General features: G+C 52.9%; 1 protein-coding gene across 7 annotated transcripts in view; it reads left to right on the top strand.

Annotated features, from left to right (window-relative positions):
* LOC103109550 (RNA-binding protein 4) overlaps nucleotides 1-16,657 on the top strand; it is a 42,110-nt gene that overhangs the window by 14,753 nt on the left and 10,700 nt on the right. The window contains exons 1-3 of one of the 7 annotated variants that reach the window (XM_060175954.1): nucleotides 4,131-4,589; nucleotides 8,168-8,855; nucleotides 10,438-10,988. In XM_060175954.1, coding sequence (XP_060031937.1) covers nucleotides 4,178-4,589; nucleotides 8,168-8,847 — 1,092 coding nt within the window. In that variant the 5' untranslated portion in view covers nucleotides 4,131-4,177 and the 3' untranslated portion in view covers nucleotides 8,848-8,855; nucleotides 10,438-10,988. The other 6 variants (XM_060175955.1, XM_016186261.2, XM_060175953.1 and 3 more) reach the window with 6 other exon arrangements.

Below are 16,657 nucleotides of genomic sequence, written 5' to 3'. Positions count from 1 at the left end.
ACACTGTCCAGCTGTGCTGCTTGACTAGCCAAACTGGTAACATTTGTCATTGCTCCCACGTAGCTTTTCCGTTCAGAAGAACAGGGAAGGAGGGACACAGCTCGGGTAACGCCCCTGGTGTCCTGCCTGGCACCTCCTACGTGGTGCTGAGATTTTAAGCTGTGCAGAGAGCTGCACGCAAGGCCTCTTTTTGGCCCCAGGTGTTTCAAATTTACATACCCTTATTATTTTTTTGGCCTCCAGGGTTATTGCTGGGACTCGCGCCAGCACTAGGCATCCACTGCTCCTGGAGGCTATTTTTTTGCCTTTGTTGCCCTTGTTGTCGTTATTGGGTAGGACAGAGAGACAGGGGGGGGGGGGGAGATAGACATCTGCAGACCTGCTTCACCGCACAGTTGGGGAGCTGGGGGCTCGAACCGGGATCCTCACGCTGGTCCTTGTGCTTTGGGCCGTGTGTGCTTAACCCGCTGCACCACCGCCCAGCCCTCCCTTAATGGTTTTTAAGAAGCGAACTTTTTTTTTTTGCTTTCTTGTTTTTAACCAAATCACACTGCTCAACTTTGGTTTATGGTGGTGCTAGAGGTTGAACCTGGGACTTTTGCTAAGAGAAGTCTTTTAGGGGCTGGGGAGATAGATAGCTTTGTAGGTTCTGCAAAGTGCATTCCAGGCCTGAGGCTTTGAGGTTCAGTCCCCAGCACCAGTAGTAAGCCATTGCTGAAGGAAGCGGAGTCCTGGGGGGGGGGTTCTTTTAGCATAGTCATCTTATCTCCCCAGCCCTAAGGGGTAAACATGGAGCCGTCTTTAATCCTAGATGAGACTTGGCTGGGTGGAGACCAGCTACAGACACTACCTAAGGACCTAGATTCAAGCCTTTGGATCTCAGTGCTGCAGGTAAAAGACAGCTTGGGTAGATAGCAGAATGGTTATGGAAAGAGACTTGTGCCTAAGGCTTCGAAGTCCCAGGTTCAGTACTCCACACCACCATAAGCCAGAGTTGAACGGTGTTCTGGCTGGGGGGAAAAAAAAGTTCTGGGAGATGGCGCAGTGGATAAGGCATTGGCCTTTCAAGCATGAGGTTCCAAGTTCAGTCTCTGGCAGTACATGCACCAGAATGCTGTCTGGTCCTTTCTCTCTCCCCTCCTTTTCTCATTAATAAAATGTCTTTAAAAAAAGAAGGGAAAGTAGGTGTTGGAGGAGCGGAGAAAGCTGCTACAAGTGGAGCGGCGCAGGGAGCGGCGCGGGCACCGAAGCCACCAGTGGCCTTGGTGGTGGGGGAGCTCTGTCTGAAGCTTCATTTTGCATTAGTCAAGTGGGGTAACCCTAGAGACCCAAAACACAAGTTCCGCCAGCTTGGGGGCGGGTGTGTGCATGGACCTCGGGAGTTATGAGATCCCGAGTTTGCTCCCTGCCATTGCATGTGCTGGAGTCACGCTTTGCTGCTTTTTCACTGCTGTTAATAAGTCTGAATGGCTTTCATCCGTTGTGGCCAAGTGTAAGGACACTCTGTAATCCATCGATTTGTAAATGTATGCGCTTTATTACGATCTGTCAAATAGTTACCCAAATAAAAGAATAGTTTTTTAAAGCTGTAGTACAGGTTACTCCTTAAGCATCTTTTGAGGAAGAGTGGCTAAGGCATATTAATATCCCTGGTTTTAGCAACTGTTCATGTTCTTAAGGTGATGACGACTGAAGTCCCGTCAGCCATTGCTCAGCTTTTGGCTATCGCTAAATCGACTCATGCATTCCTTCAACCTTTTGTTGATTTAGTCAACAAACATTTCAGCATGTACACTGTGTACCAGCTGCCCCTCACACTGAGGACACAGAACAAGGGATGGCTGTCTTTGCTGGAGGGAGGACGGGTGGGAGGCAGAAGACAAGCACACAGACAGGACTTCAGCTGGCATGGTAAGTATATTTGGAAGGAGCTTGAGGTGGTAAAGCACACGATTGAGGTTGTGCAGTCTTGAGACTGGATCGCACCTGGCAAGGAGCAATGCGGCACAGCTGAGCTCCAGACAAAAAGAATGTGCAGGAGCACAGTTGGTTAGGGACATAAAGAGACTTTTAAAAGAGGATGGGGAGGTTCTGGCAAGAATCCCATGGGGTATGAGGAGTGAGATTTTTCCAGTCGCAGTGGGCTCTAAAATGAGAATAATTTAGTGTCCTTTAATCAGTTGGATGAGCTTGCAAAGTACAACAAAGCGCTAGAGGGCTTTCAGATGGAAATCAGGCATTTAGATGGGGCTAGGGCGTGGTGTGCACGGACTTCCTGGGTGGCTCTAGTGAACTGAGGTCTGAGTCTTGGGCTCAGCCCTCGCTGTTACATGTGCCAGTGATGCTCTGGTGTGCACCTCCTTCGTTTCATTTTCCCGCCCACCCTCCTACTTCATTCATAAAAAAAAAAAAAAAATGAGAATGAGTTGGCTTCATATGCGTTGGCTATTGAGACGCCAAATGGGCGAAGGTAGATGGTCACGCAGAGATCATGCCCTGAGGCTCCGCAGTTACAGCTTCGATCCCCCACACCAGTACAGACCAGAGTTGAGCTGGGCTCCGGTTAAAAAGAAAAAAAGGGGGGGGGGGAGTGAAAATGAAAGGAGCCGTGAGCGTCCCACCCCCGGAAGGACGGCGCTGGCCCCCAGAGGGCGCCCACAGCTGACACGCGGCTCGGCCCTGTCGGCGGCCCGGGGTCAGCGGCATGGCCGAGCTTTGGCCTTCAGGCGCTGCGCTGCCCACCGCGGAGTAGCCGCGGGGCCGGCTTTCGGTCTGTCACGTCCACACCCCTCGGGCGCCCCTGCTTGCTGGGCGTGCGGTCACGCGGAGCCCCGCAGCCAGGGCAAGACCCCCGGCTCCCGGTCGTTGTGTTTAGAGCGCCTTGTCCGGGGCTTTGCCCGCCGAGGTCGGTGCTAGAAGGAAGGTTGGAAACTTGACAGCTCTGGTGATGGCGTCCAATAAAGCGAAACAAAACCCTTTCTCGGCTTCGCTTTTTCTTTTCCCCCGGGGGCGGGCGGGGGTCCCCTCGGGCGCGGCGGCTCCCGCTCGGGGTGGGGGCACCCGGCTCCTAACGCGGCTGTGGGGTCCGCGCGCCGCTGCCCTCGGCGGCCGGGTTGCGGGGCGGGGGGGGCGGCCGAGAGGCTGGCGGGAGCGACCCGGCAGCGGAGGCCCACGGAGTGCGGGGCCGCCTGCGCGTGCGGGCGCTGGACGTGGAGACGACGCCGAGCCGCCGCCGCCGCCCCGGAGGCCCCGGAGCTGCAGACGGCCGCCGCGACCGCGCCGTGCTCAGCCTGATGGGGGGCCGGACCCCGCCGCGCCGCCCGGGGCTGCCGTCCCGCCTCCTCGCCGACCTCTCGCCCAATCGGCGGCCCCGGCCTCGCAGGTTGGTGCTCATTGGCTTCCGTGCCGAGAGCTCGGGCTTCCTGACGCTCCCGCCTCTACCGGCCCCTCAGGTGATTGGCGTGCGGGGTGACCAGTCGGGAAGAGGAGCTGCGGGAGCGCCCGCCTCTGACCGCGGTGAGTGGCCAATCCGGCGGCGGAGGCCCCGCCCCTCCCGACCCAGAGTCACCGCTGCGGCCGCCGCCATCTTAGCGTTTTGTCGGGAGCGTCGGCGCCGCGAGCAAGAGCTTTGCTGCTTCCCGTGCGGGTGAGCGATCCCGAGCCCCGTGGCCGTGTCGGTCCGCCCTCCCCGGAGCTCCCTCCCAGCCCGGGGGCCTTCGCGGGGAGGCCACGGGGGCGGCGGCCTCCGCGCCGCCCGGGAGCCGTGCGCATGGGGTGCCCGGCGCCGCGCCGCGAAGCCCGGGGCGGCCCTTCCCCCACGGCCTCCCCTCCCGCGAGGAGGCCGCCGCGCCCGGCCCGGCCCGGCCCGCCCGCTGCCCTCGGGCTCCGGGCCGGCTCCCCTCAGGGTCGGCCGGCCCGCGTCTCCCCCTCCGGCCCGGCCCGGCCCCAACCCGCCCCGCGGGAGGGACCTTTGTGCTCGGCAGCCCCCCCCCCCCCCCCGAGACGAGACCCGTGTGCGCGAATGTCTGGCGACGGGGAGGCGGGGGCGCCTCAGCTCGGGCGGGAGCCCTCCGACCGTGCCGCCGTCTCCCCGCCCCGCCGGGCGCGTGCTGTGGGCCGGGGGCTCCCGCCAGAGAGAGACCTTTGTCTGTCTGTCCCTGCCCAGGCCGCGTCCGAGATGGTGAAGCTGTTCATCGGCAACCTGCCCCGGGAGGCCACCGAGCAGGAGATCCGCGCCCTGTTCGAGCAGTACGGGAAGGTGCTGGAATGTGACATCATCAAGAACTACGGCTTCGTGCACATCGAGGACAAGACGGCGGCCGAGGACGCCATCCGCAACCTGCACCACTACAAGCTGCACGGCGTCAACATCAACGTGGAGGCCAGCAAGAACAAGAGCAAGACCTCCACCAAGCTGCACGTGGGCAACATCAGCCCCACCTGCACCAACAAGGAGCTGCGCGCCAAGTTCGAGGAGTACGGGCCGGTCATCGAGTGCGACATCGTCAAAGACTACGCCTTCGTGCACATGGAGCGCGCCGAGGACGCGGTGGAGGCCATCCGGGGCCTCGACAACACCGAGTTTCAAGGTGAAGCCCCCCCCCCCCTCGGGCGCAGGCGGGGTGCGGGGAGGAGGGGGCGCGGGGTGCGGGGCAGGCGGCGGCGGCGGCGGCGAGGCCGGAGCGGAGCGGAGCGGATGGGGCCGTCCGGACGGTTGGTGGGGTTTTTATAGCCTTTGCCTCAGGCGGCGGGAGCCCCTTGTTTGAAGCCTCTCGGACCCCCGCCCCGGTCGCTGAGCGAATGAGCGAGCCGCGATCTGTGATCTGGATCGTGGCCGCAGCAGAAGGCCGGCGGCCCCGAGATGCCCCGAGATGCCGGTGCGGGGCGGCAGCGCTCGCTGCCTTTTTTTCGCTCGGAGGACCAGAGCGTTCTCCAGCTAAAAGGCGGCTTCCGGGCGCTTCCGAGCAGGGGACGACAGTGAGAGTTGGGTGACATCCGTGGTAAAGAGACGCTGTCTGGAGATGGGTCGGGGCGCGGGTGAGGAAGCGACTTGATGGTAATCGCGGGGTCTCCTTTAAGGTGGAAGCTGCCAGGGCGGCTGGGGGCGGTGACCCTGGCGAGCTCCTGAGCCCTCGCTCCTCCTCCGGGTCCCCTGTGGTTGGAACACCTCCTCCAACACTTGCAGACCTGTTTCCTCTTCCCTGTATCCCGGGCGGAGAGCGGCTTTCTCTGCTGTTTGGGCGCCGATGCGCCTTCCCCTGGGCTCCCCCTTAGGGGCGCGGGTGCTGGGCGGCTGTGCGCTGCTACGCGGCCCGGGTCTCTTAGGTCTAGTTTGTTCCCTTTCTCTCTCTCTCTCTCTCTCTCTCTCTCTCTGTTTTTTTAATTGGTAAGCTGAGAATTACTTTCTGTCAACAACTTAATTGGGAGCAAAGGTTCTCCTGTGGGTCTCTGACATGGGAGCTACTTTTGGGGCAGCCTTGTTAACCCAGTGTGAGAGGAGCCATGGTGTTCACGGGTGGAGGTTACCGTGTAAGCGGAGGGCGAGTCAGCCGATTGATCGAGCACCCACCGGGCCTGGCGTCTGGACCTCAGGTGCTGCCTGTGGCTGCTGGGTTCGGCTGGTTTCCCTCCTCCCACAGCCGCTCCCTTAACGTACCGTCCAGTAAACTGCCGGCTGTGCCTGCCTGTACGGGGAGAGGAGCAGTGTCTGTCTGTCCTGGGGGTCCTTCGTGTATGATAGGATCTCTCCACTGTCCATCTAAGAGGCACCTACTTTTAGTTTATTTACCATCAAAAGAAAACTTGGGTAAGACGTCACTCTGGCACAGAGAATGTCAGGGGTTAAACCGAGCACCTCCTGCCTTTTACATCCAGCTCTCCAGGCACTGCACACAATTTTCAGGTTTTTAAAGAGACCTAACTCCCCCCCCCCCCCCTTTGGGATCTACAAATCCTTGATGGCCTTTGGGCGCCCCATGTGCAGTGTGAACACGTGAGGCTGGTGCCTTGCTTGCACTTGCTTTGTCCGGTTTTGTTGGTTGCCGCGGGGGGGATAGGCTAGCACTTTAAAAGGGCTGAAGTGCTTGATGTGTTTCTCACTTTGTTCCTGACTCTGCCCATTGGCCTCTTGGATGTCTCCACACTCAGTCCGCATCGGAGCCACATTCATTGGAAAGTCTTGGATGGAATTTAGCTTACTGGTAGGTAGTAAGTTGGTCAGTCTTGTTAGGCCAAACCGCTTTGGTGAAGAGGTCTGGAAACGTTAAGAAGGGGGCTGGGTGGTGGCGCACCTGGTTGAGCGCCTGTTAGAATGCACGAGGACATGGGTTCAAGCTCCTGTCCCCATCTGCAGGGGGAGAGCTTCACAAGTGGTGAAGCAGGGCTGCAGGGGTCTCTGTCTCTCTACCTCCTCCTGCATCTCAATTTCTGGCTTTCTCTGTCCAGTAAATAGGGGAAAGACATTTAAAGGATAGTTTTTACTATTTATTCCCTTTTGTTGCCCGTGTTGTTTTATTGTTGTTGGATAGGACAGAGAGAAATGGAGAGAGGGGAAGACGGGGAAAGACGGACACCTGCAGACCTGCTTCACCGCCTGTGAAGCGACTCCCCTGCAGGTGGGGAGTCGGGGGCTCGAACCGGGATCCCTACGCCGGTCCTTGCTCTTTGTGCCACGTGCGCTTAACCCCGCTGCGCTACCGCCCGACTCCCAAGAATAGTTTTTTAAGAGGAGAGACAAGGGGCCAGGTGGTGGCACACCTGATTGAGTGCACACATTACAGTGCACAAGGGCCCCTAGTTCAAGCCCCTAATCCCCCCTACAGGGTGTGTTGTTGGTGTCTTTCTCTCTGTCCTTCTATATCTTCTTCCTTCTCCGCTGCTTTTCTCTGTATCCAAAGTAAAACAAAATCTTTAATAGAGGGGAGAGCCGAGCACTGCTGAGCTCCGGCATGTATGGTAGAGCCGGGGCTTGACGTGCAAGTCCTTTGCTGTAATACAGCAATCTCCCAGCTCATTTTACAATGTCCTTTTGTTGAGTTTTCAGAAGTAATATTGATTTCCAGTAGACAGATTATGATTTTTGGCAAAACACCATAAAACAAGAGTCTTCTGTTGTCAGATCCCTAGCTGATGACGAAAAAGTACTTTCATTTGGTTGAAGCTTAATGCACTAACAGTAATAATTTTCTTTCTGTAAAAATTCAGTCATTGGGGAGCCAGGTGGTGGCGCACCTGGTTGAGTGCACAAGGAACCAGGTTCAAGCCCCCCTGGTCCCCACCTGCAGGGGGAAAGCTTCACGAGTGGTGAGGCAGGGCTGCAGATGTCTCTGTCTCTCTCCATCTCTGTCTCCCCTTCCCCTCGATTTCTCTCTGTCTCTATCGAATACAAAATAATAAAGTAAAAAAAAAAAATCAGTCGTCGGGGCTGGGTGGTAGCGCAGTGGGTTAAGGACTGGCATGACTCCCCAACTGCAGAGGGCGTCGCTTCACAGGTGGTGAAGCATGTCTGCAGGTGTCTGTCTTCCCCTCCCCTCCCCTCCCCTCTCAGTTTCTCTGTCTTACCCAGCAGTAACGGCAACGATAATAAAAATGATGACAACAACAACAACAAATGGAGAAAAGTCTTTCTTTGACACTCTTAAACTCGGCTACTCCGCCCAACCACGACTCCCTCACAGTCACTTGTCAGCCTTGTCCTCTCTGGTTCCGGGGTGGCCCGACTGCCGCAGCAAGCAGCCAGCTGGGTGGCGTCTCCTGCTCAGTGACAGAAAGCCTCTGGGTTTGGAGGGAGGACTGGGTGTCGTCTTGTGGAGCACCACCACCCCACCCCACCCCCCCCCCCCCCCCCGTTTTCTTACTGGACCACAGGGTGGAGCATCTGTCCGCACTTACTTCAAAGAGGAGGTCTCCCTTTGCTTGTTTTTCAGTGAGTAGTTCACTGAGCCTTAAGCTGGAATTAACTAGGGTTCAGTCTCTCTTCATCTAGTCGGTCTTTTGCCTGAAACCAGCTCACTATTGGCCTTTTGTTTCTTTGCGTATTTTTAAAATCGGTTGGGCAGTGAGGCCTGCCCGCACACTCTGTAGGTAAGCCGCTGTGACCAGCGCCTGGGGTGGGGCTGGGGCTCTGTCTAAGAGTGATCGCAACCCTTTTTGCGTCTGTTTCTTCAAGGCAAACGAATGCACGTGCAGTTGTCCACCAGCCGGCTTAGGACTGCGCCCGGGATGGGAGACCAGAGCGGCTGCTATCGGTGCGGGAAAGAGGGGCACTGGTCCAAAGAGTGTCCGGTAGATCGTTCGGGCCGAGTGGCCGACTTTACCGAGCAATATAACGAGCAGTATGGAGCGGTGCGCACGCCTTACAGCATGAGCTATGGGGACTCGTTGTATTACAACAACGCGTACGGAGCGCTCGAGGCCTACTACAAGCGCTGCCGTGCTGCCCGCTCCTATGAGGCCGTGGCAGCTGCAGCTGCCTCCGCGTATAATTACGCAGAGCAGACCCTGTCCCAGCTGCCACAAGTCCAGAACACAGCCATGGGTCACCTCACGTCCACTTCTCTCGATCCCTACGATAGACACCTGTTGCCGACCTCAGGAGCGGCCGCCGCCACAGCTGCTGCTGCGGCAGCTGCTGCGGCTGTGACTGCAGCTTCCTCTTCATATTACGGGCGGGATCGGAGCCCCCTGCGTCGCGCTACAGGCCCGGTCCCCTCTGTTGGCGAGGGCTACGGTTACGGGCATGAGAGTGAGTTGTCCCAAGCTTCAGCGGCTGCGCGGAATTCCCTGTACGACATGGCCCGGTATGAGCGGGAGCAGTATGCGGATCGGGCGCGGTACTCAGCCTTTTAAAGCTGGAGGTGAGAGCGGTGGGGAGTCCCCTGTGGTGGTTTTGCTGCCTTGCCGCAGCCTAAAAGCTTCAGCTAGGCTGCCCTGCTTGCTTGCTTTTGCGGGGTCAGGGTGAGGATGATACCAGCCTGGTTCAAAGCCTAGGGAGAAAGAGGTCCTGAGTGCTTAATGTAAACCATCTTTGCCTGTGGCTGTTTTTCCAGGGCTCTTACTACTGGGAATCAGTCTGATTCTGTTTATTGCCTGGAAAAGCAGAGAGTGGCGTGATGACTAGTGGGTCACACCTCTGCTGTGATTGAGCTGAACCCAGGACACGTGCGCTGTTTCTTAGAGCCTTGGTTGAAAATTCTCTGTGTGACATCATTAAGGTCTGCAAGTTTCCTGTTCTGATTTGTGCTATGTAAAAGGTCAGATGACCTGTAATAAAATCCCGACCTCATTATTAAACTGATCATCACTGCTTAGATCCCAGTCAACTGGAAACCACCAGAACTGTCATCTTAATCTGGGGCGGGAAGAGGGGGTGTGTGTGTACTCCTGACGTTCTTGAATAGCTCATCCCTTAAGAGCTGCCAAGTTAGGGAAGGGAGGAGTAGGGAAGCTAGCTTTTTTTTTTTTACAACTAGAAACTTCCCCGTCTGCTTTGAACTCTGGAGCCTAGACTCAAGACTCAAGACTCCCGGATTTCCATTCATTTGAGGTTAATTCCCTAAATGGAATGAGAATGAATGCTTAGCATTCTGTTGCTTTGTCTTCCAAATTGTCCTGTAAGAGCTTGTCTGCTGCCCCCACTAGTGCCAGATGAGGCATCCTCTCCATTCTTCAAGGGCTCACAGACCTGCTAGTTTTGCCTTCTGCTAATGATGACGGGAGCTTTGCCTTAAGCGTCTCTCCCTCCCTTCATGACCATAGTTCTGGTTATTTACTGTTACTGAACCACTGGGCTGGGGAGACAGCATAGCATAATGGTTATGCAAAAAAAGCCTTTCATGCCTGAGGCTCCAAAGGCCCCAGGTTCAGTTCCTGGCACTTCTATAAGCCAGAGTCGGGTAACAAAACCAAGCACCTACTACTTCTTGAGTCCCCCTAGCTTTTCCCTCTGGGTCCATTTCGCTTTGTTTGAATATGTTTTCTTCTCAGGCAGGTGGGCCAGCTTTGGGCTGTGGGTATTAAGACTACCCTTTGTTTTGAATGCCCAAGTGGGTCCCAGGCATGACCATTGATCTGTAAGCCTGTAATGACAGGGTGAGTGAAACTTCAGTCCGATTTGCAGTTAGGGAGGGAGGAGGTATTTGCTTTGCCAGGTTCACTGCATAAGAGATAATGAGTGATAGGACTGAAAAACTTGAAGGATATGAAGGCCCATAACTGCCTCCTTTTGGTTTTTTTTCTTAGGGGATTAATGGTTTACAGTTCACCGGTACATGGGTAACGTTTCCCAGTTTCCCACAGAACAATTCAACCCCCACTTGGTCCTCCTCTACCATCATGTTCCAGGACCTGACCCCTCCCTCGGCGCCCACCCCGAAGTCTTTGACTTTGGTGCAGTACACCGCCACACCCCACACCGACTTGCCTTAGTCCCTTCCGTAGGTAGCTAGATGTCCTCGGGTCTCTGTTTGTTCAGCCAGTGCTGCTGTTGCTGAGACGGTGGTTTTCACGTGGACCTCATAGTAACTAACGCCTGGATTGGCTTTTTACTCCAGAGACAGACTGAACCTTTCTCCTTGTCCTGACCTACAGTGAAACTTACGATGGGGACCTTCCTTCTACAGAATGTTCACGTTAGGAGACGTGCAATATGTCTGACTACTCTCCTGAAAGAGATCCTGCTTTATTTAGAGGAAGGCCCGGTCTGGTCTAGATGAACCATCTCTAGTCTTCAAGCTCTTTTTAATTTCCTGGCTTGTAATACTCTATGAATTTCAGGAGTTCAACTTGGAACACTTCTTCATCGAAGCCTCACTTATCTAGTGCCACAGTTTTAGAGCCATTCCGAGTATCAGGATGACCCTATTCTCTCACTTTTAGAGATTACTGTTATTGTGGGCATGGGTACAAGTTGAACTTAAAGGGTGTCAAGTAAATGTTCTTGAAAGTGGGAAGCCCTTTTGAGCTTTTCTGTAAAGCCCCTGTATTGTGCTCTCTTTCAGGTGGGATGTGTGTGGGCTGAAATTCCCCGCTGCGGTTGTGCATGAGAATACACCTTTCGTGGTACCCCATCTCCGGGACGTTCTCGGCTCTGTGCGTTCAGTCCCTCAGGAACCGTGGACCTTAATTTACCTTGCTAAGTTCAGACCACCTCTTCCTCTTCCTCTTCCTCTTCCTCTTCCTCTTCCTCTCCTCTCCTCCCCTTTTCCTGTCGTTCAATTCTTCTGTAGTTTCCCATTCGTGTTCTGTTCTCCCAGCAGACCTCACTGTGTGCAGAAACTGTGTGGGGGGCAGTTACTACCCCCTCTCTCCTGCTTCCAGTGGGTGTCGCGCATTTGGGAATGATTTGGTGAGACTGTCACCACTCCTGAGTCTTTTTGACAAGACCGTGGAGTTGGGTCACCTTTTTCTTTCCTGTGAAATAAATGGTTTTTCAACTTAGGGTGCTGTAAGAGAGTTCTTGTTTGGATTTGTGTCTGGATTCTTTATTTGGTCCTGGAAGAGAAGAGGGGTGGTGTCAACTTTGACATTCAACTCTAGATAAACATCAGAGAAAGTTTTCTTTATTGTAAGTGGGATTTGCAAATACCAAAGAAAAAGAGAAGGGAGGATTATACTGAACAAACAACCCAGGTGGGTGGCCATAAATTTCTGTCCCAGTGGAGTTTCTCGCATGAATCCACTTTAGTTATAAACTTACTTTTTTTTTTTTTTTTTGCTAGTTTGAGATACAGGGCTTTCCCTATTTGAGAAGTGGTAGACACCCACTCCTGATGACCCTTGTAGTAGTCACTAAGCCAGTCAGTATGACTAACTTGTAAGGAAGAGGTAGGCTTTGCGCGGACTGGTCAGACTTCAGTTTCTAGCCATACTGAAAACTGGCTGGGCTAGGGAGAGAGAGCGTGATGGGTAGGCAAAAAGATTTTTTCATACCTGAGGCTAGGAAGTCCCAGGTTCAGTCCCCAGTACCACTGTAAGCCAAAGTTGGATGATGATCTGGTGTATCTCCCATTGAGAAATAAAAATATTTGGGGGGTGGGTAATGGCGCACCTGGTTGAGCGCACATGTTACAGGGCACAAGGGCTCAGGTTTGAGCCTCTGTCACCACCTGCAGGAGGAATGCTTTGCAAATGGTAAAGCAGGGCTGCAGGTGTCTCTCTCTCTCTCTCTCTCTCTCTCATTCCCTTCCCTCTCAATTTCTGGCTGTCTCTATCCAATGATAAAAGAATGATGACAAAAGAAATCAAAATTTAAAAATTTTTTTAAAGAAATGTTAAAAACCCCGTGGCTTCAACAACATTGTTACTTTCCTGTCCCAATTGAAATTTGTTTTTTTCACCATTTCTTTGTATATCTGCTCAAATCCAAAGAATGACTGACTGGTTCTCACTAGCACATGATTATTATTAGTCTTTATGTGGATGGTGATGGGGTAAAAATGAGGGACAACCCCCCCCCCCCCCCGAGAATTTGTAAATGAGATGAAGGAGAACCAGAGCGTTTCTGGCACATGCCATGTTGGGGATTGAACTTGAGACCTTATGTTTGCAGGTCCTGCCCTCTGCATCCACCCACTTCCCTGGCTGCTGGGCTCCAGTTGGGTGAGCTCTCAGATTCTTTGTGACCCAGTGCTTATATCTGACTGAGACAGGAAAACTACAACTAAGTCTATATTCTTACGCCATTGATTCTGTTGTCGAAGATGACTAGCATCCACCCGAGAACTGGCATTGCACTTCCATGAGTTTTTCTCTGGCTGCCTAATATGGGACACAGAAAACAGCTTGGTCCCTGTCTGGTTCGCCTCCACACACTATCTTCTGTCCCGTCTGTGTGTCCCTGAGCAATGGTGTTTCATGGAAGTCGGATTGGGGGGGGGGGGTTGGGGATGGTTACACTATGCTGTGTTGATAGTATCTGGCCCAGTCTGGTTCTGGGCAAATCTAAGGACTCAGTACTATCTGCAGGGTGATAGTGGAGGTTTGATTTAGTTAGTGGTAGTTCTGCTCAGGCATCTTTTAAAATTGAGATGAACTTGGGTGAATGCTGTTGAACCTCTCCCTAGAAGTATGTCAATATAAACAGGGCTGCAGGGAAGTGAGGCATTCAGTGCTGCTGCAAACTACTCACGTTTGCTCTGGTGGCCTCTGGGGAGTGGCACAGTGGGTGGAGTATTAGAGCCTCAAGAATGAGGCCCTCGGTTTAACTCCCAGCCACCCATATGGCAAAGTGACACTGGTTCTCCCACTCACTAATAAGAGTTTGCTTTGTATTCTGAGTTTTCCACATAATCTCATGCTAAAATAAAAGGAGTCCAGGATTACTCTTGCTGAGGTTTTAGGAAACAACAGGCAAATCTGGAAAAGTCCCAAAAGGATTTTCAAAAAAAATTTTTTTTTAATTTATTTCCCCTTGTTTTTTTTTATTGTTGTTATCATTGCAGTTATTGATGTTGTTGTTAGACAGGAAAGAGAGAAATGGAGAGAGGAGGGGAAGACAGACGGGGAGAGAAAAATAGACACCTACAGACCTGCTTCACCGCCTGTCAAGCGACTCACCTGCAGGTGGGGAGCCGGGGGCTCGAACCCAGATTCTTAGACTGGTCCCTGTGCTTAGCACCACGTGTACTTAACCCGCTGTGCTACCGCCTGACTCCCAAGGAATTTTCAAAAATTTAAGATGAGCAGCCTGGGCTGTGCAGTGCTGGAGCTGGGGACGTGAGGTCCGAGTCCTGGCCCTGGCTGGCACTGCATGTCAGAGTGATGCTCTGGTTCTTAGAAATATCTGACCTGGGCAGAGGTAGACAGCATAGTGGTTATGCAAAGAGACTCTCATGCCTAAGGCTCCGAAGTCCCAGGTTCAATCCCCCGTACCACAATAAGCCAGAGCTGTGCCAGTGTTCTGGTGTTCCTCTGTGCTTTTATCTCTCCCAAAAATAAAATATTTAAAAAAAAAAATCTGACCCAAAACAGTTTTCTATTCACTTAGTCCTTGTAACTGTTTCCATCTCGGGCAGACCCCATAAGCTTTAACCCATTATTTTAAGAGACTGAAGCCTGGAGAATGTAAGAGACCACAGCTCAGAAGCTACTTTCAGTGGGCAGAAGCCTTGGTCAGTACTAGACACAGCGGTGCCCCCCCTAACTGTAGTTGAGTGTTCTCTTTGGTAGAGTTGATGTTTAGAATCTACTACTTGATTCTAGAGTTGCTTGATGTGTTGTGTGTGTACATTTTATATATATATATATATATATATGTATATGTATATGATTTTATTATGAAGCAATAAAAGGGAGTCAGGGAGGACCAGAGCCCTCAGAGCACTGCTCAGCTCTAGTGGGTGCCAGGGATTGAACCTGAGACCTGTGTGGCCTCAGGCATGCAAGCTGGTGTTCTCACAGGCCGACCTATAACCTGTTTTCTCTGGCCTGAGTTGCTTTGACATTTTTTCCCCCAGACCATCTGGGCGTATTGCCACAGTGGCCTCGAGGTTTTCTTTTTCCTCTATTGAAGCATCGTCCTCTGTAGTCCTTAGCTGGCTGGACAGTCCACAGCCGCACTGCTGGTGCCATGAGGGCATCCCAGACAGCAGGCGCCAGAGGGTCCTCTAGCTAAACATCGGTGCCTCATTTGTACTGTTGAGCACTCCGTCCAAAGTGGCATTCCCACTGTGCTTACTGGTTTTTTGTCTTTCTGTCTTGGCGGCTCCTGGAGGTGTTAATGAGGGAGGCAGGAGGTACCACCTCAGTCTGGGCCTGTTTATTCTGATTGGTCAGCGACCGTCAGCTTCCTGTAGTCCTCAAATCCTTCCCATCTCTGTTGCCTTGGCAGCGTCCACCAACTTGCTTTAGAGATAGACTGAGAGCCTCGTCTTAGGGACCAGAGCGAACATGGCATTAACCTCCCCACTTGGGCACCTTAAGGACCTGACCTTGATCACAGCTGGGGTTGAACTTCACCAGAGTGGAGGCAGTTAGTGTCCTAAGCACCTGGATTTGGGCTGACCAAAGAAAGCTGCACCTTGGCATTCTTTGCTTGGGCCTGACGGCCTGTTCCGAGACTGATCCTCTTAAGTTATGTGGCTGAAGACGGACTTCAGACTTGGCCCACATGATAGTCCGTTATTTTGACCGGAGTGGAGATCTTACTCCATTTGCTTTGCCACTGCAAGCCTTGCTTTGAAGTTTTCTGTTATACACAAACAGTTCTTGCTAGGGGCCTGGGTGGTGGTGCACCTGGTAGAGCACATGTTACTCCAATATGGGAGGACCCAGGTTCAAGACCTGGTTCCCACCTGCAGATGGATGTTGAGCTGATGGGGGCCAGCCCGGGGTCTAGTAGGTGCGCTAGTTACCATGTGTGACGGCCCGGGTGCAGATCCTCAGGCCCCACCGCTCCATGCACAGTGCTGCAGGTTTCTTTCCCTCTGTTTCTCTGCCTACCAGGAAAAAGGGATAAAGGTGGCCGAGATCTTTAAAAAAAAAAAAAAAAAAAAAAAAGTGGTCCAGGAGGTGGCGCAGTGATAAGGCTTTGGACTCTCAAACATGAGGTCCTGAACGCTATCCCTGGCAGCACATGTGTCAGAGTGATGTCTGGTTCTTTCTCTCTCCTCCTATCTTTCTCATTAATAAATAAAATCTTTTTTCTTTCTTTTTTTTTTTAAAGGTGGCCGAGAATGGCACTGAGTTCATATGCAGGCACTGAGTCCCAACAATAAGCCTGATGACAGAGATAAAAAGTTGACTGGCAGTGTTTTCTCTTCCCTAGGGCATGGGCAGGTCACTTCAGTGGTGTGTCATCTTTAAACACCAGTTGGTGTAGAAGGATGTTTCTTTTATTTTCTGCTTTCGGAGACAATCCTTCCAGAATGTCAATAAAGCACAAGCCTCATGTGCGTGATTCCCTAGGTTCAGCCCCGCGCTGTGTGAGCGCTTCTGTCTGTCTGTAGCCACTTAGTTTGTTGAGCCACCCCTCTCCCCGTTGCTGTCTCCACACTCTGGACCTTTCATCTACCAGAGCTTCCAGTGAGTTCATTGTTCCCCAGCTTTTCCTCACTGTCTTAACATGCTTCTTCCTATCCAACTGGAGATTCATGGCCAACCATTGTCATTCTTTAGCCTGTGATACCATCATTTCCCTGTAAGCCCCGGGCCTCATCTTACCTATTTACACCCATCCACGTGCCTGATAGGTAAGGATGAATGTGACTGGACAAAAACAATCTGGAAGCCATTGGTCTTATTTAAATGGTCACCAGTTGTTAACCCTTTAGACTGGCAGTTCCACCAAGCAGTAAGTCCCTGATCAGTCCCATTTCCTTCCTTTTCTTTGATACTTTTATTTATTATTGGATAAAGAGAGAAATTGGGGGGGGGGGCAGCTGCAGCTCTGTTTCACCACTAGTGAAGCTTTCCCCCTGCAGGTGGGGACCAGGGGCTTGAACCCGGGTCCTTGTGAACTGTAATGTGTGTGTGCTTTTTCAGCTACTGACCTTCAGACCTCACTCAGAACTGTAGCAGTCTGGAGAGCATTTTGGTGTTCTCACAGCAGCATCCCTGCCTCGTCTCTACATGAGCGTTAGGGTCCATCACTTGCTTCTAAAAGTTCTTTTCTTCTGTTCATCCAATTTTGTTGTTTTTAGATTTATGAGAGGAGAGGGAG

This window comes from Erinaceus europaeus, chromosome 17 (assembly GCF_950295315.1).
Source record: "Erinaceus europaeus chromosome 17, mEriEur2.1, whole genome shotgun sequence".
Classification (NCBI taxonomy): domain Eukaryota; kingdom Metazoa; phylum Chordata; class Mammalia; order Eulipotyphla; family Erinaceidae; genus Erinaceus; species Erinaceus europaeus.
The sequence above is the reverse complement of the archived record's forward strand: the minus strand, read 5'-3'. Positions and strand labels throughout refer to the sequence as shown.